Source organism: Eubalaena glacialis, chromosome 19 (genome assembly GCF_028564815.1).
Source record: "Eubalaena glacialis isolate mEubGla1 chromosome 19, mEubGla1.1.hap2.+ XY, whole genome shotgun sequence".
In the NCBI taxonomy this organism is placed as follows: Eukaryota; Metazoa; Chordata; class Mammalia; order Artiodactyla; family Balaenidae; genus Eubalaena; species Eubalaena glacialis.
In genome coordinates, this window is record NC_083734.1 from 39,642,798 (window position 1) to 39,667,183 (window position 24,386).

Genomic DNA, 24,386 nt, shown 5'->3' on the forward strand with positions numbered 1-24,386 from the left:
GGCGCTGTGCCTGAAGTCCTGATGCCCCCTTCAGGGTTGCCAAGGGGACCAGACGGAAACCCACACAAGGCAGTACTCCACCAAAGGGCCAACCCCAGGGAATGGTGGTCTTGGCCCAGAGGAGGAATATAGGGGTGGGGTGGGTGTTGGAGCCTCCCCTCCCCACCCTTCATTTCCCCTGAGGAGGCAGAGGAAGGGTTAACTCACCGCAGAGTGGGAGTGGGTCACCAGCACTGGCTCCAGATCTGCACCTCCTGGGGACAGCCAGCAGGCAGGCCTCCCACCTCTGAAGGTGCTGCCTGCCTGGCCAGCAGGAAGGGGTTAACATGCCCTGCACTTCCTCCTGTGTCCTGTTACTGCTGAGGCAGACCTGCCTGGCCAGCTGAGCAACTTTCCTCCTGAGTGCTGCCTGGCGTCCAGAAGACAAGCGGGCAGGAGGCAGAGCAGCCGCCCATTCTGGGGACCCTGAGCCGCCCTCCTGAGGGGTCTGTGCCTCCTGGGAGAGGGTGGGTCTCCAGGACGAGGGTCCGTGGTGGATGGCTCTGGGGATACTCCCGAGGCTGTGCCATCCCCCTGCTGCGCAGGTTGGAGGGTCACTGCAGAGGCTGCTCGTGGTCCCAGGGCTGGGGCCAAGGGAGCCTGCACCAGAGGTAAGCTCCCGTCATCAGCGGTGGTGCCTGGCATGAAAGGCTTGGGGCTTAGTCTCCCTTCCAGGTCCCCGGGAGAAGGGCGAGGAGGGCAGGGTCACAGAGGAACCTGGAGGCATCTTACCTGCCGCCCCTCCCTCCCTACAGCCTCCAAGAAGGGGGCCTCCTAGGGCTCGCTCCCCATCCTGGGACTAGCATCTTTGGTGGCATTCCGCACAGACTCCTGCCCACTCCTCCTCAGCCCCTGTTGCACCTCTAGCCTGAGGACAGCCCCCACCCAACTCCAGTGCCCCCAAGACACATCTACCTTTGGGCTGACTTAAGCTTAGAGCTAGGGCTCACTCTTCTTGTCCCTCCTGCAGCAAGAGTTAGGGCACTGCCACTCCCCCCACTGCCCAAGCTGGACCTGATGGGGGGGAAGGGCCTGGCACTAGAGCCGCCTTAGCAGAGGATGGGAGGGGGTGCGGGCCCATGGGGGCACACACAGTCTCTGGGTAAACGCATGCACGTGACTCAACATATCTGGGCTCCTCCCATCTCCCTGAATCCCCACTCTGGGAACGCCATCTGCTTCCCTAGTCCTGACAGATCCGCCAGTGCTGTGGGCCCTGAGAAGAGCAGGCTCCTGTCCCTTGTGAAGTTCTTCTTGGTACCCCGTACACAGGAGAGAGCTGATGCTCTTGCCCCCATGGCCTGCCCTGCCCCCTGCTGGCCCTTCTCCCATCCCCCAGCCCGTACCCTCCTGCCTCCCGCCTCCCCCACCCTCTCCCCATCTCTGAATTGGCCTCTCGGCCTGGCCTTCTCAGTGTCCTTCCCTCCAGCTGACAGGGTCTGGCTCAAGGTCACTGCAGTAATTCCATACCCGGCTGCCCGGCTGCCGCCGCTGCCACTGCCACCTTATCGGCTGCTGGGTTTCTGTTTCACTCCCTTTTATTTCTGGGCATATTGTGTTCGATAAAACCCTTTGCTTGTAACACCGCTGGCAGCTCTCCCGGCCACCCCCTCCCGTGTTCCTTCCTCTCCTTCTCCCTCCCCTCGGTGCTCCCTTGGCCTCACCCTGCCCTCTCTTCCTCCCCACCTTGTCCCCTTACACTTCAGTGGGGGCGGGGCCTCCCGGTGTCTCTGACCCCTCCCTTCCCTCAGCCCAGTCAGAGGCGTGTGGAGAAACCTCCTCCATTTCCAGCTTCTAGGAGAAAGTTCAAGCAGAGCCTCAGGGCCCACACTGAGGGCCCCCTTCCACTACGCCAGGCCCGTCAGGAGGGCCAGGGAGGCCCTGGTAGGGCTCCTGGTGGAGTCAGGATGCCTGACTGGTTCTGCTGGTTTCAGTGGCCAGTCCTGGGAAGGGCTTGCGCTCGGTGGGCTCTAGGGCACCATTATTTCTCACCTTGACTCTTGCCACCCGCCAGCCTACAGGCTGGGGAGGTAAGACAGGTCTGAGTCACTAGTGATGGGGAGGGCAGGCGTTAAACAAGTGTTGGCTGTGGCATCCCACAGAAGGCCCGCCACTGCCGGGACAGAAAGGCAGCAGGGGGAAGGTAAGCCCGCTTTCAGCCAGCACTCTCCATCTCGTCTGTGCCCCCACAAGGTCCTACCCTCTGGGTCCAAGCTCTCCCAGGCACGCGGGCCCTGATGAAAACTGCCAAGGCTTTGAACTGAGCCCAGGTTAGCAGGGCTGGCTGGAGGGGGAGTTGAGACGGGGAGCAGGGGTCGACAGGCTCCTTCTGACTCCTGCTGAGTCCTAGTGCAGAGCTGAGAGGTGCAGTCTCCATGGTTGGTGTTGGGGGCGTGGTTTGGGTGGAGGCCAGGTCCAGCGTGTGTGTGTGTGTGTGTGTGTGTGTGTGTGTGTGTGTGTGTGTGTGTGTGTGTGTGTGTGTCTCTCCACACCAGAGGAATGGTGGTGGCAGGGGGATTTGGGTTTTGGTTTCTGGTAGGGCCCTGGGAGAAGCTTTCTCTGTCTTTGGCCTGGTCTTGAGGCTGTGGGGAGGGCAGTGGGCTGGCCCTAATCTTCCCTCAGCTGGGAGATCAGAGGTCTACCACGTGCCCAGGGCCTTGGGGGTCTGGGGAGCCCAGGCTGGCCTTGCCCTCAGGGAGTTTTCATTCTGGCTGAGAAGGTGGGACTGAGGCAATAAAGCAATCAGATGAATTAATTGGATTCGTATTCTGGACACCTAGGTGTTAGTCCCAGCTCTGCCACCTACATGCTGTGTGACTGTGGGCACGCCATACCCCTCTCTGGCCTCAGTGCTCTGGTATGTACAATGGGTCCTCTTTGGGAGGCAGCCTCCCCCAGATGCTCCTTCCTTGCCTTGCTGCCTCACTCCTCCTCGCTCTTGGCTTCGAATCTCGGATCAGCTCAGCCATCACCTCCTCTGGGAAGGCGCTCCTGATTTCCCTAGCTTGGGTACTCCTGTGCTCCTCTACACCCCCATGCTGGCCTGTGACTGCCTGTACCCCCTCAAGGGGATGTGTGGCTTGTACAAGGGGGCCAAGGCTTGTACTCTATGCTTGCCACAGTGCCTGGCTCAGAGAAGTCCCCAGGAAATTGGTGTTGAATGAATCAAGCTACAAAAATTAACAGTATAAGAAGAGAGCAAAGTGAGGATGGAGAAGTTGGAAAGGATAGGTCTTAAGGCAGATCCCAGCAGAAACAGAGGTAGTGAAGTAGAAGCAAGACAAGTAGGCATTCCTGGGGGGTCACTTTCGTGTCCCTAACTAAGAGCAAAGACTGTGGAGCATGTCTGCCTGTGTTAATCCTGGTTCCGCATTCACCAGCTCTGTGATCTTGGACAAGTCGTTTAATCTTTCTCTCAAACTTTCCCCATCTTCGAACGGAGGTAATAATAATAATGTCTTTGTAGGTGTGATTGTAAAGATTAATGAGCATGCAAAGTTAGAAGTACCTGCTGAATAATAAGTAAAATAAGAAAAATAAAAATAAGTGCCTGCTGAAGGCCGTTCCTGGAAGCAGGGACACCCTGGCCAGGGCTTTAGTCGCTGGCTGAGTGGCCAGCAAGGTGGCCCATTGCCCCTAAGTTCCAGGCCCTCTCTTCCTCAGACCCATGTGGAAGCCAAGGACACAGCCGCCCTGCTGAGAGCACGGCGGCCCACCCTTGAAGACCGTGACCTCTCGACGGCGGCCCTCCTCGGCCCTCCACCTCTGGCTGGGGCGGGGGCCGCCCATCTCCAAGTCCCCAACCATGACGACATCAGCGCTGCGGCGCCAGGTGAAGAACATCGTGCACAGCTACTCGGAAGCGGAGATCAAGGTGCGCGAGGCCACTAGCAACGACCCGTGGGGTCCGCCCAGCTCGCTCATGTCGGAGATTGCCGATCTGACCTTCAACACGGTGGCCTTTGCCGAGGTCATGGGCATGCTGTGGCGGCGGCTCAATGACAGCGGCAAGAACTGGCGGCACGTGTACAAGGCGCTGACGCTGCTGGACTACCTGCTCAAGACGGGATCCGAGCGGGTGGCCCACCAGTGCCGGGAGAACCTCTACACCATCCAGACGCTCAAGGACTTCCAGTACATCGACCGCGATGGCAAGGACCAGGGTGTCAACGTGCGCGAGAAGGTCAAGCAGGTGATGGCCCTGCTCAAGGACGAGGAGCGCCTCCGGCAGGAGCGAACCCACGCCCTCAAGACCAAGGAGCGCATGGCGTTGGAGGGCACGGGCATCGGCAGCGGGCAGCTGGGCTTCAGCCGTGCCCGCGGTTCCCCATCCTCCTACAACTGTGAGTGAGCCCAGGGCGTGGCTGGGGACAGGGAGGCAGCCCGAGTTCTGACCCTGGCTCTGTGACCCCAGCTGTGGATAAGAATCCCCACCTTAGAGGGATGTCTGAGGATTCCGTGAGATAAAGAGGGTGACATGCGAGGCCCAAGGCCCGCACATAGTAGGTGCCCGACAAGTCAGTGCGAACAATGATGTTATTATAGGTTTGTTATTGTTAATTCGCTGTCTGGTAGGGGCGTGGTGGCGGAAGCATAGGCTCTGGAGTAGCAGTCCTTATTCTGCCCCTTCCAAGCCATGTGATCTAGACAACCAGCTCTCTGGACCTCAGTTTCCTCGTCTGTAAAGTAGGGATAATCTTATTTGCCTCAGTTGTTCAATTTGAGAATTAAATGAGACCTCGGCCCTGTGCACAGACACACAGCACGTGGTGCTGCTCAGCGGCATTCTCCTTGATCCCCCCACTCGAGGGCACTGCCCTTGAAAATGGGGGTGGCTGCAGAGCATTCTCAACTCTCCTACTCTCGAAGGGAGGCACTTTCCTGATCTGAGGGGCACTCAGGATGGCCCTCCTTGACAGTATGCTGAGAGCTTGGAGAGCTGTGACCTTGATTGACTGGAACCTCTCACCCTCCCACTGCACTTGACCCCAAGCTGGATGGGGCGCAGCTGTAAGAGTCCAGGAACTTGAGTCAGGGGACCTGGGTTCAAGTCTTGCTGCAGGACCCTAGCCAGGCACCCCTCAGAGCTGTTGCGAGTCTGTAAAGGAGGGATTGGACTCTTTTATCGGGGTGGAATGGAGACCTTACAGAAAGCGCCAAGCACACTGCCTGGTCCTCTGGGGCCCGCGACTGCCAATTGTTCCTTCCCCCTCAGTTTCCCTCTCTGAGCCTTAGCTTCCTGGCAAGAGGGGGGCGGGGGAGCCTATGGGTACCTGTGCGGTTACGGAAGCCACGATGGATGGTTGGTCGTTGCAGCCTCCTCCTCATCCCCCCGCTACACCTCCGACCTAGAGCAGGCCCGGCCCCAGACGTCAGGAGAAGAGGAGCTGCAGCTGCAGCTGGCCCTGGCCATGAGCCGCGAGGAGGCTGAGAAGGTAAGGCCCCTCCTGGGGCAGCCGGGGGGCCGAGGGGACTGGAGGAGGGATGGGTGCCTGGATGCCCCACACCTTTGATTCTTAGGCTCCCCTACTCTGGTCCCCAAAGCCCTAGTCCTGCTCCCAAGGACAGCACAGCGCCTGTGTGCCTTGGGTTGGGTTACTGGGATTGGGGTCTGACTCCCCACCCCCAGTCCTCTCTAGCTGGGCCTGGAAGGGGTAGTGTGTGTGTGGTAGGTTGGCAGTACTGTTTGTCTCACGGGCCTGCTATCGCCTCATGGAGGGGAAGGGGTGAGTGTGCTGACAGACACCTTCCTAGGAGACACAGAAATATGCTGCCCCCCCCATTCAGCTGTCCTTATGGGGGGCAGGGACAGCCTCCCTGATAGCCTCCTCTCTGCCATCGCCTCTGTGGATCCAGGCAGACCTGGCAGGACACAGCTGGCCTCGCACAGCAGGGCTTGGAGAGCACTCAGGGGACCCAGAAGAGAAGGATGAATCTTCTTGATTTTTAAACTGCATCTCAGATCCAGATCCGGGCAGGGAGAAGACCACACCCATACTGCTGTCTGGGGGCAGGCTGCCCACACCCACTCAGGGTGGGCATTTCTCTCTCCACTGCCCTTACCGGCACAGGGCGATGCTGCCCCTCGGCCCAGGAGTGGGAACACTGGGCCAAGTTCACCCCTCTCTTCCTCCCTCGCAGCCGGTCCCCCCAGCCTCCCACAGGGACGAGGACCTGCAGCTGCAGCTGGCCCTGCACCTGAGCCAGCAGGAGCAGGAGAAGGTAGTGGGCCAAGCCTCCTGTGCTGGCGCTGGTGCTGGTGCTGGTGGAGGTGCTACGCAGGCACTAACCAGGCTCTTCCCCCTCCCCGTGGTGGTCCTGCTGCCCCTGACCTCTCGGCGCCTCCCACCCTACACTCTTCTTGACTCCAGCCAAGGTCCCCTCAAGTCCAGCCTGGGCTGCTCATGCTTTCCTCACTCCTGTGCCTTCTGCAGGAGGTGAGGTCCTGGGGGGGAGATGACTCCCCTGTGGCCAACGGTGCTGGGGCCGGACCCCACCGTCGTCGGGACAGAGAGCCCAAAAGAGAAGAGAGAGAGGAGGAGAAGCTGAAAACCAGCCAGGTAGAGGGGACTGGGGGCTGTGGGCTGGCAGAGCCTGGGAAATGAGTTGCGTTAAATATTTGTAAAGAGTGTAGAACAGTGCTTGGTATCTAGTAAGCACTAAGTAGTGTTAATTCAATGAAAATAGGGGTGGAGGGGGTTTAGCAGACCCAAGTCCCATCATGCATGGGCTGATGACTGAACTGGTGGCAAAGTGGGATGCAAAGAATCCTGATCTGAGATTCCTGGATTTGGATTCTGGATTTGCTGCCACTTACTTTATGACTTGGCCTCATTGTCATTGTCTTGGCCTCAGTTTCCTCCTCCGTACAGTGGGCTTGTTGGACAGTTCTGGCTCTGACATTCTAGGATCATATGATACTACGGATCAAGACTGGGGGTGGCCTCAGGCATATGGTGCTGAAAACATCTTGGGCTCATACACACACTTTCCAAGAGGCAGGAGTGGGTAGCTGTTGGTAGCAAGGCGACCTTCCAAAGCCATCCATGCTATCCCTGGGGTGTCTCTGTACCCTTTCCGCCAATGTTCACTGTGGCCAATTTTTCTTGGACACTGACTTATAGAAGTGGGCTCATCATAAAATGCGTCTTACCACTGATGGGCTGAGGGGCAGGACAGCTGAGGAAAGGGTCGGGCAGGCCTGCCTTCTATCCCAGCTCTGCCTCTCCCTGGCTATGTGGCTTTATGCAATTTGATTCCCCTCTCTGGGCTCCAGCTGGCACATCTGTAAAATGGGCACCCCACCATCTTCCCTACCCACAGCACAGGTTGTTATGAAGATCAGACACTAAACAGATGAGGAAACATTTTATAAACTGGAAAGCACTGTGCAGAGGCGAGAGACCATTAATAGATGTTTGTGGAATGAATAAAGGAGAGAATGAGCTGGAGTGAGGATGACAGGTCAGGGCCCGCGCTTCCTCCAGGTCCCACCCTCTCCTGAGCATGGTTGCCTCTGCCCCCAACAGTCCTCCATCCTGGACTTGGTGGACATCTTTGCACCAGCCCCGGCCCTGCCCTCCACACACTGTTCTGCGGACCCATGGGACATCCCAGGTGGGCATGCAGGGCTGCAAGGGGCTCCCAGGCTGGCCCCAGAGAGCCCCTTCCTTCCCAGCCACTTGCTGGCATCGCCTCCCCACAGCTGAGGGCCACTGGGCAAGCACTGCACCTCTCTGAGCCTCAGTTTCCTCTGTGTCTTGGGGTTGTAGTGAGGGAGGGGGCACATCTGAGGAACTCAGCTCATGGGAAACTCAGAAACCTTCTCTTGTTGCTTCTGGTCACCCTGGGTTTCCCGGCCCAGCCTGTCCCTGACTGGGAATGTGGCCTGAGCTGCCTATGCCTGGGGGGTCCAGAATCCTGGAATAACTTGCTGAATATGGGCTCTAGCTTGCTGGGTAGTCCTGAGTCAGCATCCCATCTGTGAAATGGGTCCCTTGGCCTCCCAAATTGGTCTGGGTAACTGGGAAGGCCCTGGACTGGGGGTTTGAGTGGGCCTGGGGTCACATCTGTGCTGTCCCCATTTCAGGTCTCAGGCCCAACACAGAGCCCAGTGGCTCGTCCTGGGGGCCTTCGGCAGACCCCTGGTCTCCAGTCCGCTCAGGAAGCATCCTGTCCCAAAGCCAACCCTGGAACTTGCCCGCTATGTTCTCCTCCTCTGAGCCCTGGGGCCGGACCCCAGCGCCACCTGCTGGGCCACCCCCCACAGACTCCTGGGCACAGACCTCCCCCCACCACAAACTCCCCAACACTGGGGCCGACCCCTGGGGGGCCTCGGTGGAGACCTCCAACACACCTGGTAAGTGGAGGGCCAGGGGGTGTGGGTGAGGGGCTGGAGGACTGCTGGGTCCCCTTACCTCCAGTGCCAAGGGGCAAGAGATCCTGTGTTAAGAGGGCAGCTTGTCTGGAAAGGGATCAGCCCAGTGCCTGCCCTTTTGCCAACCCATCTCATCTCCCTTTTCCTCCTTGGCTAGTGCTAGATGGTACCTCGACCTTTGACCCATTCGCCAAGCCTCCAGTATCCACAGAGACCAAGGAGGGGCTAGAGTGTGCCCAGGCCCTGCCCTCTGGGAAGCCCAGCAGTCCTGTGGGTAAGCAGGAGTCAGGGAATGTGCAGCTCTGGGGAAAGAGGGGCCCACCCAGAGCTGGCCTCTGCCTTCTTCCTCTCACAGAGAGACCACTCACTCTCCCTACCAGTGAGCTCTATCATTTCTATTCCAGAGCTGGACCTGTTTGGAGACCTCGACCCCAGTTCCAAGCAAAATGGCACAAAGGAGCCAGATGCCTTTGACCTGGATGTGCTGGGGGAAGCACTAACCCAGCCCAGCAAGGACACCCCAGCGTGCCGGACTCCTGAGTCCTTCCTGGGCCCCTCGGCCTCCTCCTTGGTCAACCTTGACTCATTAGTCAAGGCGCCCCAGGCTGCAAAGACCCGGAACCCCTTCCTAACAGGTAGGACACCACCTCGTCCCTGCTGGGTCTCAACACTGGAGTCCCCTGCTCTCTCTCCGTCTCTTCCTTCAGAGCCCAGACCCTGCCCTAAAATCTTAGCTCTTCCCTATTTCTAAGACCCCACATCTTGCCACCTTGCCCCTTCCCCACTTAGGGCTCTGTGCCCCTGGCCCGCTCCAAGTCCCCCAACCCAATCTCGTTCCGCAGGTTTCAGCACTCCATCCCCCACCAACCCGTTCGGCGGGGGCGACCAGGGCAGGCCGACCCTGAACCAGATGCGCACCGGGTCGCCGGCGCTGGGCCTGGCGGCCGGTGGGCCGGTCGGCGGCTCCATGACCTACAGCGCCTCCCTGCCCCTCCCGCTTAGCAGCGTGCCGCCCGGCGTGACCCTCCCCGCCTCGGTCAGCGTCTTCCCCGAAGCCCGCCCCTTCACGCCGCCGTCCCCCGGGAGCCTGCCGCAGCCACTGCTGCCCACCTCAGGCTCCGCCGGGCTGCTCAACCACCCCCCGCAGGCCGGAACCAACCCTTTTCTCTGAGCAACGCCCCCGCCTCGGGCGGGCCGGCGCGTGCGCGTGACGCCCCGCCCCGCGTTGACGGCGCTGGGCCTCGCCCCCTGACGTAAGCGGGGTGGGGCTGCCACGCCAGGACCCACCCCGGGAAGGAAGGAAGGTTGAGACTCCGCCCCGAGGCCCGCGCAGATGCTGTTCGTCGGCCTCCGCAGACTGTTTGCAGCTACTGGAAATGGAGACTGACGACTTCAGTGGGGCCAAGACCACGCCTCGTAATAAAGAATGGAGCCCGCGTCCTCAGGTCTCACCAAGTGGACTTTTTGCCGGGCGTGGCGGCCAGGCCCGGACCCCAGCACGAACGTTCCCCGGCTGCCGTGGGAACGACTGCTCCACAATGTGGGGCACAAAAATGGTCCCACTTCCTGTACAGCACCCTCAGCCTGTCACCTTCGCTTCCACATGCTCCCCAGACTCTCATTCATTCAACCATTTATCACACATCGGCGCGGGGGATGATCTAATAGCAAGGGACAATAGACAGTTGTTCCCTTGCGCACTCGTTATGTGCTAAGCACTTTAGACAGATTATTTCATTTAATCCTTGCATCAATGTTCTGAGGTAGATAATATTACTCCCACTGAGGAATGGCTACATAATTTGTGCAAAATGAAAACGTGTGGCCCCTTGTTCAAAATCGGGTTAAGATTATCAAAACGGGAGCAGCAGAGCATTAGATCAAGTGCAAAGCCCTTGGCCCTGCTCCCTCTTTATAGGTGAGGCTCAGAGAGGTTAAGTGGCATGCTCAAAGTCACAAAGCTAGCAGAGTGGGGCTGCGATTCAGAGTCAGGGGATCTGGCTCCACAGCTCTGAGCTCCCACCCTGGGCCCCAGATTTAATTCACAAATACTGACTGGCTGCTGTGGACAGAGTGCTAGGCTCATCTGGGAGGGATTCAAGAATTGCTAAGCCCGCAGCCTCCAGGAGCTCAGAACTCACTGGGGCAGGCAAGCCGGATCCAAGAGCCCCCACGATCCTTTGTTTTACTGAATCACTTACATCTGGCTCTTACTCCTCTCGTCTTTTCACCAGGACTGGCAAGAAACTCAATTTCAGCCATGATCCCTCCTGGGGGGCTTGTGTGGGGTCTGAGAAACCAAGGGGAGGAGCAGGGCCTGGTACCTCATTCTGAGGGCCACCATGGTGACCCTCACTTCTCTTCTACTCAATGCTCTCCAACCACTGGGCACTGATGTGTCTTCTGTGCTCAGGGTCTGGCTCTGCAGGCAGCAGGCCAAAGGCCTGGGGTAAAATGGCCTTCCATAGGCCAGAAACACGAAAGTTGGTGGGGGAGGACACAGTGCTGGTCTCCTTCCTAAGGTGGGGGTGGGGAAAGGAGCTGCTTTGATTTTTTGGAGGGAGTCAGTCCTACTGTACCTGTTACAGGCAGAGTGGACAAGAGCATCTGCTTAGGAGTCAGACTGACAGCATTCAAAACTGCTCTAAGGTTTGCACTTAATAATAATCACTTAGTAATAAGCGGTTATGCTCCCTGACCTTGAGTAAATTACTTAACCTCTCTATGACTGTGCCTCCATTTCCTTACTTGTGAAATGGGAACAAGAGTTCCTTCCTTATGAGGTTGCTGTGTGGCTCCTCCCAGGCCAGTGTCCATTCAGCCCAGGATCCACCCTGTTCAGAGACTAACCATGAGGAATGAACCTGCAATACCTCTCATTCCTGGTTTTGCCAGGCAGTACCCAGACCCATCCATCTTCTGCACAAACCCGGGAGATCTCCATCCTTCTTGGTCACTGACCCACGTTTCGCCCCTACTCAGCCTGGGTCCTCCTCTTCTAAACTGGCTCTCCCTGTGGACACCGCTTCCCTAAGGACTCCCAAGGGGTGCTGTTTTGCTTCCCACCAAGAGGAGGTTGGTAGTCTGGCTCCCCATTTTGCTCTGGACCATGTTCCTCCTAGAAGACCCCTCCCTCCTTGGAGACTGGAGCCACCTGGTGTCCTGCCTCCTCCCGCCTGGGGCTGCGCTCTACCTCATTCTTCCCGTGCCGTGGCTCATGGTCTTCTCACCCAGATTTTGCTCAATCTTATGTGATCCCATTATCCAAGAAGATGACCTCGCCACCCCTTGACCTCTCAGCTGCTCTCACCCCTGGTCACACTCTGGGGCTCATCATCATCCTAAATTCCTCCACATTAAAGCCAGGCTTCCTGTTCTCTGATCTTAACCTCATTCCGTCCAGGGAGCACACACACCAGCCTCTCCCGCCTTCCAACCCTTCCATCACTCCACTATCCCAGCTTCTCAGAGGTCTCTCTCCTCCACATCATCAGATGCCTTCTCTCACTGAATCCTTCCCTGAGATATTTGCCATAATTAATCTCATCCAGCCTGAGAGTGTCTTTCCATCCTTCCCCTCGCATCAAGTGCCCCTCCTCTCTATGTCCCCTTTCTTCCCCACCCCCCCCAACCCACTCCAATCAGCTTCTACTGTCAGCATTACCTCCTGGAACTCATCTGCCAAGTCCACCAATGGCCTCCACGTTGCTGAAGCTAGTGGACCTTTTTCTGTCCCATCCCAGTTGGCTTCTCCAGAGTCTGACCCTCCCTCCTTGCAACTCTCTGTCCCTTTGCCTCTGGGACAACACCCTCTCCTGGTTTTCCCATGACCCTCTGTGTCTTTCACGGGTGCACTTCTGAGTTCCTCAAGCCCAGGCCCAAGCCTGTGCCTCTCCTCTCGCTGCAGTCAGCCTGGGTGATCCCACACTGTCTGCACTGAGCAGCCACTCTGATTCCTCTCTCCCACCAACCCCTCCTCTGCATTCCAGAGCCTTGTCATCTCCACACGTACATCTCAAGGACATCTCAAACCAACCGTCCAAACGGACCTCATGAACCCATGATCTGAGTCTCTCCCTGTGCCCCCTCCTCAGCAAATGCCCCCCCATTCAGCACCAGCCCCACTCTGAACTTCACTCTTGACACCCTCCTCTCCCTTATAGACGATCCTGATGATGTTTCCTCTTCCACTGACCTCAAGTCCACCCCCCTCTCCATCTCCACCTCTGCCTGGTGCAGACCTCCCAGAGCTCTCCCCTGGGTCCTGCTATGGCCTCCGAACCCTTCTGCTTCACTCTTGTCTCTTTCCAGTCCATTCTCCACCAGGAACCTGGAGGGACCTTTCCAAAATGCAGGGTCACTCCCCTGACTAAAGCCCTTCCACAGCTTTCTTCTGCTTTCATCAGTAACCAAACTCCCGCTCACAGTTCAAGACCTGGCCCCTGCTTTCCTCCTCCGCAGCCTCACAACCTCATCTACCATCTCTCTTCCCTGTGCTCTCTGTCCTGCAGCCATGCTGGCTTCTGCAATTCCTCAGCCCTGACTCACTGCTATGCCACAGGGCCTTTGCACATCTGTTCCTCTTGCTTCCCCCGCATTTTCCCCATGCCCTCTCCAGAATCCATCCTCTTGTTCTTCGAAGGTTGCTACACAAATGTGATTTCCTTAGGGGGGCCTTCCCCCCTCGTCTCTCCCACCAGACCAGTTTCCTTGTGATACCTAGTCATGGCACTTCTCACAGTGGGTGGTTGTACATTCATTTGTCTGGTTGTCTGATTGGCTTCTGCCTCCCTCATCAGACTGCGAGCAACACAAGAGCAGGAGCCTGGTCTCTCTCTGCCCACCGTTGTACCTAACAGAGTGCCTGGTAGGCGACGGGCACTCAATAAATGTTGACTGAACGTAGCAAATGAGACGTGTGTAAAGTACCTGATAGGACATAAAGTTGGCTCACTATTATTATTCAGGGAAGGCTTCCTGGAGGGGATGGGATTTGAGCAGGACCTTGAGGCCCTGGGGAGTGGGGGGTGGGCAGAGCAAAGGCGAAGCTCCTGGCTTGGAGGGTCTGGACAAGCCACACCTTTGCCTCTCGCCTCATTTCTCAGGAGGCTCAGAGCTTTCCACGGCCCTGGCATCCTCACAGCCCTCCATCTTCTACTCAAGAGGGTTAACCCCCACAGCGGGTCTAGATCCAGCCGAGTCGGCCCAGTTTTGTGCACAGACCCGTGTCCTCCCAAGTCCGGGCTATCCGGTATGCAGTCCCTCGGTCGACCACCGGGCGGCGCTCGGAGACCAGCCGCGTGGCCTGCGGTCCCCGCGAAGACGCACCGCGGCTTGTCGGGTGCCCGGGCCCGCCCCTCGCAGCCTCCCTCCCGCCCTCCCTTCCTGTCCGCGGCGTCCGGGCCGTCGGCCGCCAGCAGCCATGCAGGGCGCGCGGGCCTGGCGGTGCCGCGGACTCTTGCTGCCCCGCGCCGCGCCGGGCCTCGCCGCGAGCCGCAGGTACGCGCGGGCAAGGGGGCCGCTCTGGCGCCCTGCGCCTGCGGGGCCCCGGGGCCAGTCTTCCCGGCGCTGGTCCCCTGTGCCTGCCCGGCCACCTCCCCACCCCCGACCCCGTGCCTACTTCCCCGAGTCCGCTCCCTAGACCTGGCCCAGACAGTAACCCCCTCCTCCCTTCCTCCCCTCCAGCTGCAGGGCTAGCTTGCCCCAGGGACTCTGTTCTGACACCACCTCCTGGAAGCCTTCCTTGAACCCCAATGCTGGGCCAAGGGTCCTTGTCCAAAAGCACCCTGGGCTGGCCTGTCACAGTCCTTAATGCTGCAGAGGCCTCTCATTATTTAGGCCTGCCTTACGGTGCCACTGTCCCAGGCTGAGCCCCCTTAGATCAGGGCCAGTTTCTGATTCATTGGGGGTCATGGGGTCTCTGGCACAGGACCTGGCCCCCCAGAAGTGCCCAGTGGGTGGATGTTGAGTGAGGGAGTCCCTGATGCCGAGTTTCTTCTCATTGCCCCTCACCTGGCCCAGTCCCACACCCAGCAGCTGGCAGCCTCCCTGCCCAGATCACACCCAGGCAGGCATGCCAGAGGGATACCTCCAGCCCAGCCAACCTGGGGTGGGGCCCGGTGAGGGGAAGAGAATGGAGCCTGAAGGACCATTCCACCCACTGTGACTCGCCCTGACCTCACAGTCATCACCCTTTCCACTGCCAGGTCTGAGAGGTTGGGGGAGACTAACCTGGCAGGGGGCCCCCAATGAGCCACCTTTCTTCACCCCCCCAAAAACACAAGGGGGAGCGCAAAGGCCACGGTCTCCCCCGTGGTTCAGAAAGGTAGGTTGGGCTGGGAACAGGGGGTTCCAGGAGGGGTGCCAGAGGGCAGGGTGGGGTCAGGTGGGCCTCTGGGGTCGGTGTAGGGGGAGGCGGTGGACACTCCTCGCCTGACCCGCCTGCCCACGACAGGGGTAGCTCCTCCCGGGACAAGGACCGAAGCGTGACAGTCAGTAGTTCAGTGCCCATGCCGGCTGGAGGGAAGGGGAGCCGGACTAACTGCTCTCAGCCCACACCCCAGAAAGTCCCCAACCGCCTGATCAGTGAGAAGTCACCGTACCTCCTGCAACATGCCTACAACCCTGTGGACTGGTGAGTCCCTCTCCTGATGCCCTCCCGGGGCAGCTGGACCCTCACCCCTCCTACCCCCCACTGCCCACCCCTGCCCGGGCTAGTGAGTGATGCCCCACCCTGCCGGGCCTAGGTACCCCTGGGGGCAGGAAGCCTTCGACAAGGCCAGGAAAGAAAACAAGCCAATTTTCCTTTCAGGTACTGCACCCACCTTTCCTGGGCTGGGTGAGGGGAGTGGTGGTGGATAAGGGAAGGGTCCCCTGGGCTTGGGGGCCTCCCAGGAAACTACAGGCCAGGGCCTCTCTGGCTCAGCTGCGGCCCTTTGGCTGGCTCCCCTCTGACCAGTCACTGGTCCCCCCTGGCCCCGTGACCCCATTCCAGTGGGGTACTCCACCTGCCACTGGTGCCACATGATGGAGGAGGAGTCCTTCCAGAATGAGGAGATTGGCCGCCTGCTCAGTGAGGACTTTGTCAGCGTGAAGGTTGACCGGGAAGAGCGGCCCGATGTGGACAAAGTGTATATGACCTTTGTGCAGGTGAGTGGTCTTCCCGTGGAGGAGTGGTTGCCCGTGCACGTGGCACGTGCCCCTCACCTTGGCCCTCTCTCCGCCAGGCCACCAGCAGTGGTGGGGGCTGGCCCATGAGTGTGTGGTTGACTCCCAACCTACAGCCCTTTGTGGGGGGCACCTATTTCCCCCCTGAGGATGGCTTGACCCGAGTTGGCTTCCGCACAGTGTTGATGAGGATACGGGAGCAGGTGGGTGTGCGCTGGGGAGTGGGGGGCCGGGGTCAAGGGTGAGGGAACAAGGGCCCCCACCCTGTGCTGACCTCCAGGTCTGCCCCTGCCTCCCATAGTGGAAACAGAACAAGAGTACCCTGCTGGAAAACAGCCAGCGTGTCACCGCAGCTCTGCTGGCCCGGTCGGAGATCAGCATGGGTGACCGCCAGCTGCCACCCTCCGCTGCCACCATGAACAGCCGCTGCTTCCAGCAACTGGATGAGGGCTATGATGAGGAGTATGGCGGCTTCGCCGAGGCCCCCAAGTTCCCCACGCCAGGTCAGTGCCCCCCGCCCCATGACCGCTCCAGCCCCGGCCTGGCCTTCTGAAGCCTACCCTAGTAAGTGATCTCCTGACTCTCGTCTTACTTATTAACCTCCCACTCTCCTGTCTGGCCAGTGACCTCCTGAGCCCCAACCTGTCTGTCAGTAGCTATCTAGTGAAGCCCTGACTTCTGGTCTTAGCAGGGACCCTCCAACGCTGACCTAGGTAACAATCACCTGTCCTGTGGGTTGACCTCCTGACCCTCAGCCTGTCCAGAGAGACTGCCTGTTGAGTGAACCCCTAACCCCAGCCTGGCCAAAGTCCTGATCACCCAGATCTCGGCCCCTTTGTCCTCCCCGGTCTCTCACCCGTGTGCTCTCGGTGTCTGCAGTGATCCTGAGCTTCCTGTTCTCCTACTGGCTCAGCCATCGGCTAACTCAGGATGGCTCTCGGGCCCAGCAGATGGCCTTGCACACCCTGAAGATGATGGCCAACGGGGGCATCCGAGACCATGTGGGGCAGGTGAGGGGGGGCTAGGCATTCCCTGGAGAGGGCAGCGGGGTGGGGGCAGCAGCTGGGATCGGCCTCCAGCCCCACGTTCCTCCTGGCACAGGGCTTCCACCGCTACTCCACGGACCGCCAGTGGCACGTCCCCCACTTTGAGAAGATGCTGTATGACCAGGCACAGCTTGCGGTGGCCTATTCACAGGCCTTCCAGGTGACCCCTGTTCCCAGCCCAGAGCAGAGACCCAGTCTGTCCACCTACGCCTGGCTGCCCCTTTGCAGGGCTTTCCTGGTGACTTGTGGCTCTCCCTTAACCTCACCCCTAATTCTCTCTCATATGTCCACTACCCAGCTTCCCTCCCTACCTTCCTGGGAGAACGCTGACTGCCCCTTATACCTAGCTTCCTCTGCTTACAGCCTTCTTCCTTCCCACTCAGATCTCTGGTGATGAGTTCTACTCCGAAGTTGCCAAAGGCATCCTGCAGTACGTGGCTCGGAACCTGAGTCACCGGGTGTGTGTCCACTAAGGCAGGCGGGTCTGGCTGCGGGAGGGCTCGGGGCCTCCACTGGCTGCCCTGAAGTCTGCGGCCAGCCAACTCTCCCCTCCCCACAGTCTGGAGGCTTCTATAGTGCAGAGGACGCGGACTCGCCCCCGGAGCGGGGCATGCGGCCCAAAGAGGGTGCCTTCTACGTGTGGACAGTCAAAGAGGTCCAGCAGCTCCTCCCCGAGCCCGTGCTGGGTGCCACCGAGCCTCTGACCTCGGGCCAGCTCCTCATGAAGCACTATGGACTCACGGAGGCCGGCAGCATCAGCCCCAGTCAGGTGAGGACTGCTGGGTCACGGGAGGGGTCCTGAAGCCGGACAGGCAAGTGGACTCCCTCGGACAAGGGCTGTTTTCTTCAGGACCCAAAGGGGGAGCTGCAGGGCCAGAACGTGCTGACCGTCCGGTATTCACTGGAGCTGACTGCTGCCCGCTTTGGCCTGGAAGTGGAGGCCGTACGGACCTTACTCAACTCAGGCCTCGAGAAGCTTTTCCAGGCCCGGAAACATCGGCCGAAGCCGCACCTGGACAGCAAGATGTTGGCGGCCTGGAATGGTGGGGTGGCTGTGTCTGAGGCCTGATCCGTTTATAGAATTACCCTTCATAAGGGCCCTTATGTATGATAGGCACCTGCTAAATAGTAATTCTTCCTTTATTAGGTTCATTGTCCTTAATTTACAAACGAGCAACCTGAGGCCTAGAGAGTTACGGTAATCCACCCGAGGTCACACACAGGGAAAGGAGCCCAGCTCTGCCTGGCGCTGGAGCTCAAACTCTTATCCGCTTACCCTATTGCTCCAGGGAGGTGTCAGAGCTTGGGGGGCTGGGATGGACATACCGGGAGGGCCCCGACCGGCGTCACAACCACTCGTGTCTCCTACCTCCAGGACTGATGGTGTCTGGCTTTGCCGTGACCGGGGCTGTCCTGGGCCAGGAGAGGCTGATCAACTACGCCATCAGTGGTGCCAAGTTCCTGAAGCGGCACATGTTTGATGTGGCCAGTGGCCGCCTAATGCGGACCTGCTATGCAGGCTCTGGGGGGACCGTGGAGCACAGGTTGGGGGCCGGGCAGTCCGGGAAGGCTTGCCTCCTTGGGCATCCCATGCTTCTCTCTGCCCCTCTTTTCCTCTCTGGGTGGGCAACTAGTCCTGGCTCTGCTTTCTGCCCACTATGAGCTCTTAACCTCCCTGGGACCATTTGCTCATCTGGGAAATGGGCTAATGGGACCTACCCAAGAGCTAGATTTTGAGGGTTAAACAAAAGCACGTGAAAAGGGCCTCCTCTGTGAAAGCCTCTCTCTCCCTGTCCTGTCTCCTCCCCAATACCTGTCCCCCCAGCAACCCGCCCTGCTGGGGCTTCCTGGAGGACTACGCCTTTGTGGTGCGGGGCCTGCTGGACTTGTACGAGGCTTCACAGGAGAGCGCGTGGCTCGAGTGGGCTCTGCGGCTGCAGGACACGCAGGACAGGCTCTTCTGGGACTCCCAGGGTGGCGGCTACTTCTGCAGTGAGGCTGAGCTGGGGGCTGGCCTGCCCCTGCGTCTGAAGGACGGTCAGTGAGGATGTGGAGCTGGCCTGGGGTCCTGGACCCAACCGGGGCTTGGTTTTCCCTGGGGGAGGCGTAAGTGCAGTGTGGTGGTGAAGCGCCAGCATGGGCAGGGGCCAGGCCCTCCTGGGCTCACATCTTTACCACTCATTAACCGAGTGACGTTGGGCTGGTCTTGTTGCATTTCAGAGCCTCAGATTCTTTTTTTTTTTTAACGAATCAATTAAATTAATCAATTAATTAATTAATTTTTGGTTGCGTTGGGTCTTTGTTGCTGCGTGCAGGCTTTCTCTAGTTGGGGCGAGCAGGGGCTACTCTTTGTTGCGGCGCGCGGGCTTCTCATTGCGGTGGCTTCTCTTGCTGCAGAGCATGGGCTCTAGGCGCGCGAGCTTCAGTAGTTGTGGCTCGCGGACTCTAGAGCACAGGCTCAGTAGTTGTGGCACATGGGCTTAGTTGCTTCGCGGCATGTGGGATCTTCCCGGACCAGGGCTCAAACCTGTGTCTCCTGCATTGGCAGGCGGATTCTTAACCACTGCGCCACCAGGGAAGTCCCCTCAGATTCTTAATATGCAAAATGGAGCTAATGTTGGCATTCCCTTACGTGGTTGACATGAAGATTAATGTAGCTCTTCTGTGAGCATGCTTAGTGGCAGTAAGTGGCATGCCTAGATAGATTGAACAAGGCCAGCTTCATCCCTACCCTCATAAAGCTTACTGTTCAGTAAGGGAGACAACTAACAGACAGTAATATTTAAAGCAAACACATACACACAAATACATAGTTAAAATTGTGAGTGCTATGGAGAAGTAGGAGCTGCCCACCATGTACCCTGTTCCTGACTTTTCTCAGTGGCATTTAGCATCACTTGATGCCTCTGGTCTGTTAATGGTCTCTCCCCCCACTCAGATGTAAGCGTCTTGGAGGCAGGATGTTGTCACTGCTTTATCCCCAGGATCTAGCGCAGGCCTGGTACATAATTAGGTGCTCAATAAACGTTAGCTGAATGACTGAAAGGGCTCTGAGAGAACAACGGTGGGGCCCAACTCAGCTGGGGAGTCATTCAACCAAGGGCTGGAGGGCAAGATGGGGCCGTGTGATCCTGGAGGAGCAGGAGAGGGATTTCAGGTGGAGGGAACAGCCTGTGAGAGGCTCTGAGTGGGCAGCCTGTGTCCTGGAGGACAGGGCAGGCAGAGGTCAGCGTGTGAGGGGAGGATGCCCAGGTGGGGCTGGATCCCTGCAGGGTCTTGTAGGTGTCGCAAGGAGTGGAAGGCTCTGGTGAGTTTTGAGTGGGTTGTGATTTGCTGTGGTTTAGGTTTAAGAATGTTACTTGGACCGACGGTGGAGAAGGGAATGGGGGCAGGGGAAACAGGGCGGCCAGGTAGGAAGACGTTAGTGGCGTTAGTCCAGGCAAGCGTCAGCAGAGGCCCAGACAAGGTAGAAGTACGAGATGGGACAAGTGGTCAGGTTGGATCTATTCTGGCCACAGACCCTGCAGATTCACGATGGATTAGAAGTGGGAGGTGAGGGAGACGGAGGGAGGGGTAGCTGGGTCGCTGGATGGAGGTATCAGCAGGGAGATCGGGGAGCCTGGGGACCAACAGCTCAGCCTGGGGCAGGTGGAGTTGAGGATGCGTGTGAGTGCGCAAAGGGTCAGTAACTGCTGGGGTCAGCATTACACTCTCAGACCTGGGGCAGGAGCCGGCGGGCAGGGACTCCTCCACCCCATCCCTCCAGCTGCCCTGGCCACAGTCCTGGAGCAGGGTCCTGGGACCCAATGACCCTCCCTCTCAGCCCTTGCCCCCCATGCACCCTGCAGACCAGGATGGTGCAGAGCCCAGCGCCAACTCCATGTCGGCCCATAACCTGCTTCGGCTGCACGGCTTCACAGGCCACAAGGACTGGATGGACAAGTGTGTGTGCCTGTTGACCGCCTTCTCTGAGCGCATGCGCCGTGTCCCCGTGGCGTTGCCTGAGATGGTCCGCGCCCTCTCAGCCCACCAGCAGACCCTCAAGCAGGTGGGGCACTTGGGCAGGGACCCTGGGTGGGAGGGAAGCCGGGGCTGCAACAGAGACATGGAGTGGAGTTCCTGGGGCTGTCCGCAGAGCTCAGGTCCATGAATGTGTGGCCTTGTGTGAGTGTGTGTATAGGTATCTCCGAGGGAATGTCTGTAAGGCTGCTCTGTGCAGGTGGAGGGGTCTGTGTGAGTGTGTGTCTGAAGCAGGCCTCCGGCACGGGCAGGTGCCTGTGTGAGCGCCTGTGACTGGGGCTCTCAGAGGAAAGGGTTAAATATGGGTCTCTGTGGTTGCTGAAGTGTTTCTCTTAGGCTTCTGTGTGCTTCTGTGATTCTCTGTGTGCCTCTGTGTGTCGGTATAGTTGGGTTAGCGGTATAGTGTGTGCAGGTATATGCTTGTCTGTGTGTAAGTCTCTATGTGTGTTATTGCTGTGCATGTGCCTCTGGATGTGTATGACTCTGGAGTGGAGGTATGTGACTGTGTGCCTGCCTTTCTGAGTGTGTGCTGGTGTGAGTGTTCACTAGTACATGATTACTGGTCTCTGTGTGTATGCCCCGTGTTCAGGTTTGCCTGCTTATATTTGCATGTTTGCCTGTTTATGTTTGCATGTTTGGCTATATATCTCTGCCTCTGTGTGTGTGTGTGTGTGTGTGTGTGTGTGTGTACGTGTTCTCACCTGCTGAGCAGTGAATCCGATGCGGCCTCCTGGCAGCTGGTCTGGGGGATGCTGAGCTGAGTCCCCATTTCTTCTTAGGCATATAGGGTGGCTGGCAGGAGAATGGGGAAGCCCTGGTAGGTCTGGGTCCAGCCCCTCTGCACCTGTCACTGGAGTTACCTTTCTGTTCTGACCAGATCGTGATCTGTGGAGACCCCCAGGCCAAGGACACCAAGGCTCTGTTGCAGTGTGTCCACTCCATCTACATCCCTAACAAGGTTTGGTCTGTGAGCCCGGCCCCACCCTCTGCCTCCCCTGCCAGGGCCCCCTCCCCTCCTCAGCTCCCCAGTATCTCCGGCTCCTTTGAAAGCCTGGGGAGAAGACACCCACTAGTGGGCCCTGCTGGTGTCCCAGTGCCCCCAGGTGACCCTCTCTGCCACTGTCCCAGGTGCTGATTCTGGCCGATGGGGACCCCTCAAGCTTCCTGTCCCGCCAGCTGCCCTTCCTGAGTACCCTGCGAAGGCTAGAAGACCAGGCCACTGCCTACGTGTGTGAGAACCAGGCCTGCTCGATGCCCATCACCGAGCCCTGTGAACTACGGAAACTGCTACATCAGTGACTGCCTCCCCCACCTCGGGCTGGGGCAGAAGGTGGAGCTTCCCAGCCGGCCAGAGACTCAGGCCCTGCAGGGCCCTGCAGAACCTGCGGCCACCCTTGAGCACACTGTCACCAGGTGACCTCGGCCATCCTCGCTGACCCACCATGGGCACCCACTTACCCTGGAATAAACCTAACAGCGTCCTGCGGGAACCTCAGGGCCTCAGCCTTGCTTGTAAGAGAGGGGCCTCGGGCTCCAGCATGGGAGCCAGCAGCCCAGAGCCCCTTTTCTGGGAGCCCCTAGCTGCCCCCTCTGCCTCCTTGGATTCCTCTTTCACCTTCAAAGGTCACCAGGCTGACTCTGCCCCGCTCTATGGACATTGCAACCTGAGTGAAGCTGAGGTCAGGGGACCAGTAATGACCACCAGTGGTGGGGGTGTGTACTTGCACGGGAGGGGAAAGGCCAATCCTTGCCCTCAGGCAGGGTTAAGAAAGGGGCCTGCCCTCCCTTCCCATGGTCTCCTCCAATTTTAAGCTGGGGAAGAGGCAGGGGGATGCTTCATATAAGCTTTTATTTTTCATGGAATTTGCATATGTCTGGTCCATTATGGGAGCTGCTCTTATCAGGACCAAGGACGTTTCTTTTGGGGTATCTGTCCAGCTCCCAGCCTTCCTGCAGGAGGTCATATGGTCCATCCCCCTGCCTTCACTTAAGTCCAGGGAAAGAGTTTTCTTTCATTTGGAGCATCTGTTGGGTTGGAAGTCCTTCTCCAAACCTGAGTCCTTCCTGCTGTAGGGAAAGCCTCTGCCTTCCTGTGATCTCCTCCTGTTCCCTCAATGTTGGGCGATGCTCACAAGCCCCATCCTTGGCACCCAACATCTTCATAGGCCCTGGAACCCCCATCTAGTTTTCACCAGGGGGAGGGGACTGGGAAGCATGCTTTGGGAAGGGCAAGTGTAGGATAATGGGGCTGCCCCCCAACCCTGGGCCCTTTGGGGGTCTGATGAGCCTAGGCACCCTTGTAGCCCCAGAGCCAAGCAGTAGAGAGAGCCAGAAGAGGCCGCTAGAGATGAGATCTGAATGGGGCCACTGCTTGTGGGGACAGCAGCAGTGGGGAGGAGCGGGGCTGGAAGGAGCTGGGAGACTGGACTGAATCACTCCAAGGTCTGCTCAGGACCACAGCCACCCCCTGCACACTGTCAATCATAGCCACATATGGTCAACGGGACCTGGGTCTGGGCAGCTGGGCCCTTGGTGCAAGCCAGTGGCCCATCTGGGGAGGATTAGGGCTCCAGCCAACAAGGTCAGCTATCCCCTTTCTGGCTGGACCCTGCTCAGCCTGGCCAGGAAGTCTGGGGGCTGGGCAAGCAGAGCCTGAGCTGGGGGGCAGTAAAGAGGGAGGGTGGAGCATGGTGAAGCACAGGTAGCCTTTTTGGCAGCCCCAGCCCTGGCTTTGGAAAGGTCTAGGCAGTTTGCAAAGCCCTCTTGCCTCAGCCGTCCCATTGACCCTCATGAATGAGGTGGCAAGGCAGGTACCTTTGGCCTCATATGGATAGATGGTCAAGGCTCAGAGAGGGTAAGAGCTTGGCCTGAGACCGTTCAACATATCTCATTCTTTCTGGGGTCTTCAGCGTGCAGTAAAGACCACTAAGGCTTCCTCTTCCCCCAGGAGGTCCAGCTGTGAAGGAGGGTGCATTTGGCGTTTTCTGCCCCTCCATCCCGTCTTCCTTCTGCTCTGTGTCTCCTCTTTTCCTTCCCCTGGTATCAGGCATGGGCCTGACAATGGGATTTAGTAAATGGGTTCAGAGGAAGGAGTTAGGGCCTTCAAGGGTTAGTTCTCTTGGGAGTGCTTGCATTTTCTAAAGAGGGCGGGGCTGAGCATAAGTCTTGCTCAGATGTGGGGTTTTAAGTCTTCAGCCTCTCCTCGCCTTTGCTGGTCCCTCTTGTTCTGCTGGTATGCTTGTTCTGCTGGTAGGACTGTCCTGGAGGAACTGTGGGCCAGGGCCGTTGGAGACAGGGCCTCATAGTTTGGGCAGTCACTTAAGTAATTTCATCACCTCCTGGAGCCTCAGTTTCCTTATCTAAAAAATACCACCCAACTCCCAGCTCCCACCCAGCCACCAACTCCCAAGGCTGTGAGTTGACTAAATAGGACAGTGTATCACTGCTGAGCAGAGAGCATCACCTATGGGAAGATTCTCTTAGTTCCTGAGGGAGCCATACTGGCCGTGAGGGACGTGTAAATGGGAGCGGGCTGGAGGGGCTGGTGGAGCAGGACCTATATGGGTGTTCTCCCCTAAAATCAGAGGAGATCTTAGATAACTCTTAGACCAGCTGCGACCCAAAGAAAGGAATTTCTTATCCTTCCCATTCCCCCTGTCTGCCTGAGGTTATTTATTCATCTAACAGAGATTTATTAAGCACCTACTATGTGCCAAACTGGTGAGCAAAATGGAAAT

General features: G+C 58.4%; 2 protein-coding genes across 8 annotated transcripts; both read left to right on the plus strand.

Annotated features, from left to right (window-relative positions):
- The first annotated feature begins 572 nt into the window (after positions 1 to 572).
- On the plus strand, positions 573 to 11,079 carry EPN3 (epsin 3). Of its 5 annotated transcripts, none has more exons than XM_061176687.1 (11): positions 573 to 650; positions 2,820 to 2,896; positions 3,703 to 4,382; positions 5,356 to 5,474; positions 6,181 to 6,261; positions 6,474 to 6,599; positions 7,527 to 7,656; positions 8,129 to 8,398; positions 8,574 to 8,690; positions 8,821 to 9,051; positions 9,259 to 11,079. In XM_061176687.1, exons 3-11 carry the CDS (start codon positions 3,845 to 3,847, stop codon positions 9,585 to 9,587), a joined length of 1,941 nt encoding a protein of 646 aa, XP_061032670.1. In that variant the 5' UTR covers positions 573 to 650; positions 2,820 to 2,896; positions 3,703 to 3,844; the 3' UTR covers positions 9,588 to 11,079. The 5 variants fall into 5 exon arrangements, with proteins under 5 accessions (XP_061032670.1, XP_061032672.1, XP_061032673.1 ...); XM_061176689.1 differs by having other exon boundaries at positions 7,569 to 7,656; XM_061176690.1 differs by lacking the exon at positions 6,181 to 6,261.
- Positions 11,080 to 13,821: 2,742 nt separating this feature from the next.
- On the plus strand, positions 13,822 to 22,512 carry SPATA20 (spermatogenesis associated 20). Of its 3 annotated transcripts, none has more exons than XM_061177011.1 (17): positions 13,822 to 13,915; positions 14,701 to 14,741; positions 14,871 to 15,050; positions 15,163 to 15,227; positions 15,411 to 15,565; positions 15,643 to 15,786; positions 15,885 to 16,086; positions 16,463 to 16,593; positions 16,685 to 16,789; positions 17,013 to 17,087; positions 17,189 to 17,398; positions 17,480 to 17,672; positions 18,005 to 18,173; positions 18,455 to 18,666; positions 20,478 to 20,677; positions 21,527 to 21,607; positions 21,778 to 22,512. In XM_061177011.1, exons 3-17 carry the CDS (start codon positions 14,926 to 14,928, stop codon positions 21,946 to 21,948), a joined length of 2,238 nt encoding a protein of 745 aa, XP_061032994.1. In that variant the 5' UTR covers positions 13,822 to 13,915; positions 14,701 to 14,741; positions 14,871 to 14,925; the 3' UTR covers positions 21,949 to 22,512. The 3 variants fall into 3 exon arrangements, with proteins under 3 accessions (XP_061032994.1, XP_061032993.1, XP_061032992.1); XM_061177009.1 differs by having other exon boundaries at positions 13,830 to 13,915; positions 14,623 to 14,741; XM_061177010.1 differs by lacking the exon at positions 14,701 to 14,741.
- Positions 22,513 to 24,386: the final 1,874 nt, after the last annotated feature.

Bases quoted from the DNA above. Each gene is read 5' to 3' on its own strand.
- EPN3 (XM_061176687.1), top strand. From the start codon at position 3,845: ATGACGACATCAGCGCTGCGGCGCCAGGTGAAGAACATCGTGCACAGC. The intron at 8,691-8,820 runs GTAAGCAGGAGT...TTTCTATTCCAG, and splicing joins GAAGCCCAGCAGTCCTGTGG to AGCTGGACCTGTTTGGAGAC. The intron at 9,052-9,258 runs GTAGGACACCAC...CTCGTTCCGCAG, and splicing joins CCGGAACCCCTTCCTAACAG to GTTTCAGCACTCCATCCCCC.
- SPATA20 (XM_061177010.1), top strand. From the start codon at position 13,839: ATGCAGGGCGCGCGGGCCTGGCGGTGCCGCGGACTCTTGCTGCCCCGC. The intron at 13,916-14,870 runs GTACGCGCGGGC...TGCCCACGACAG, and splicing joins GGCCTCGCCGCGAGCCGCAG to GGGTAGCTCCTCCCGGGACA. The intron at 15,566-15,642 runs GTGAGTGGTCTT...TCTCTCCGCCAG, and splicing joins TGTATATGACCTTTGTGCAG to GCCACCAGCAGTGGTGGGGG.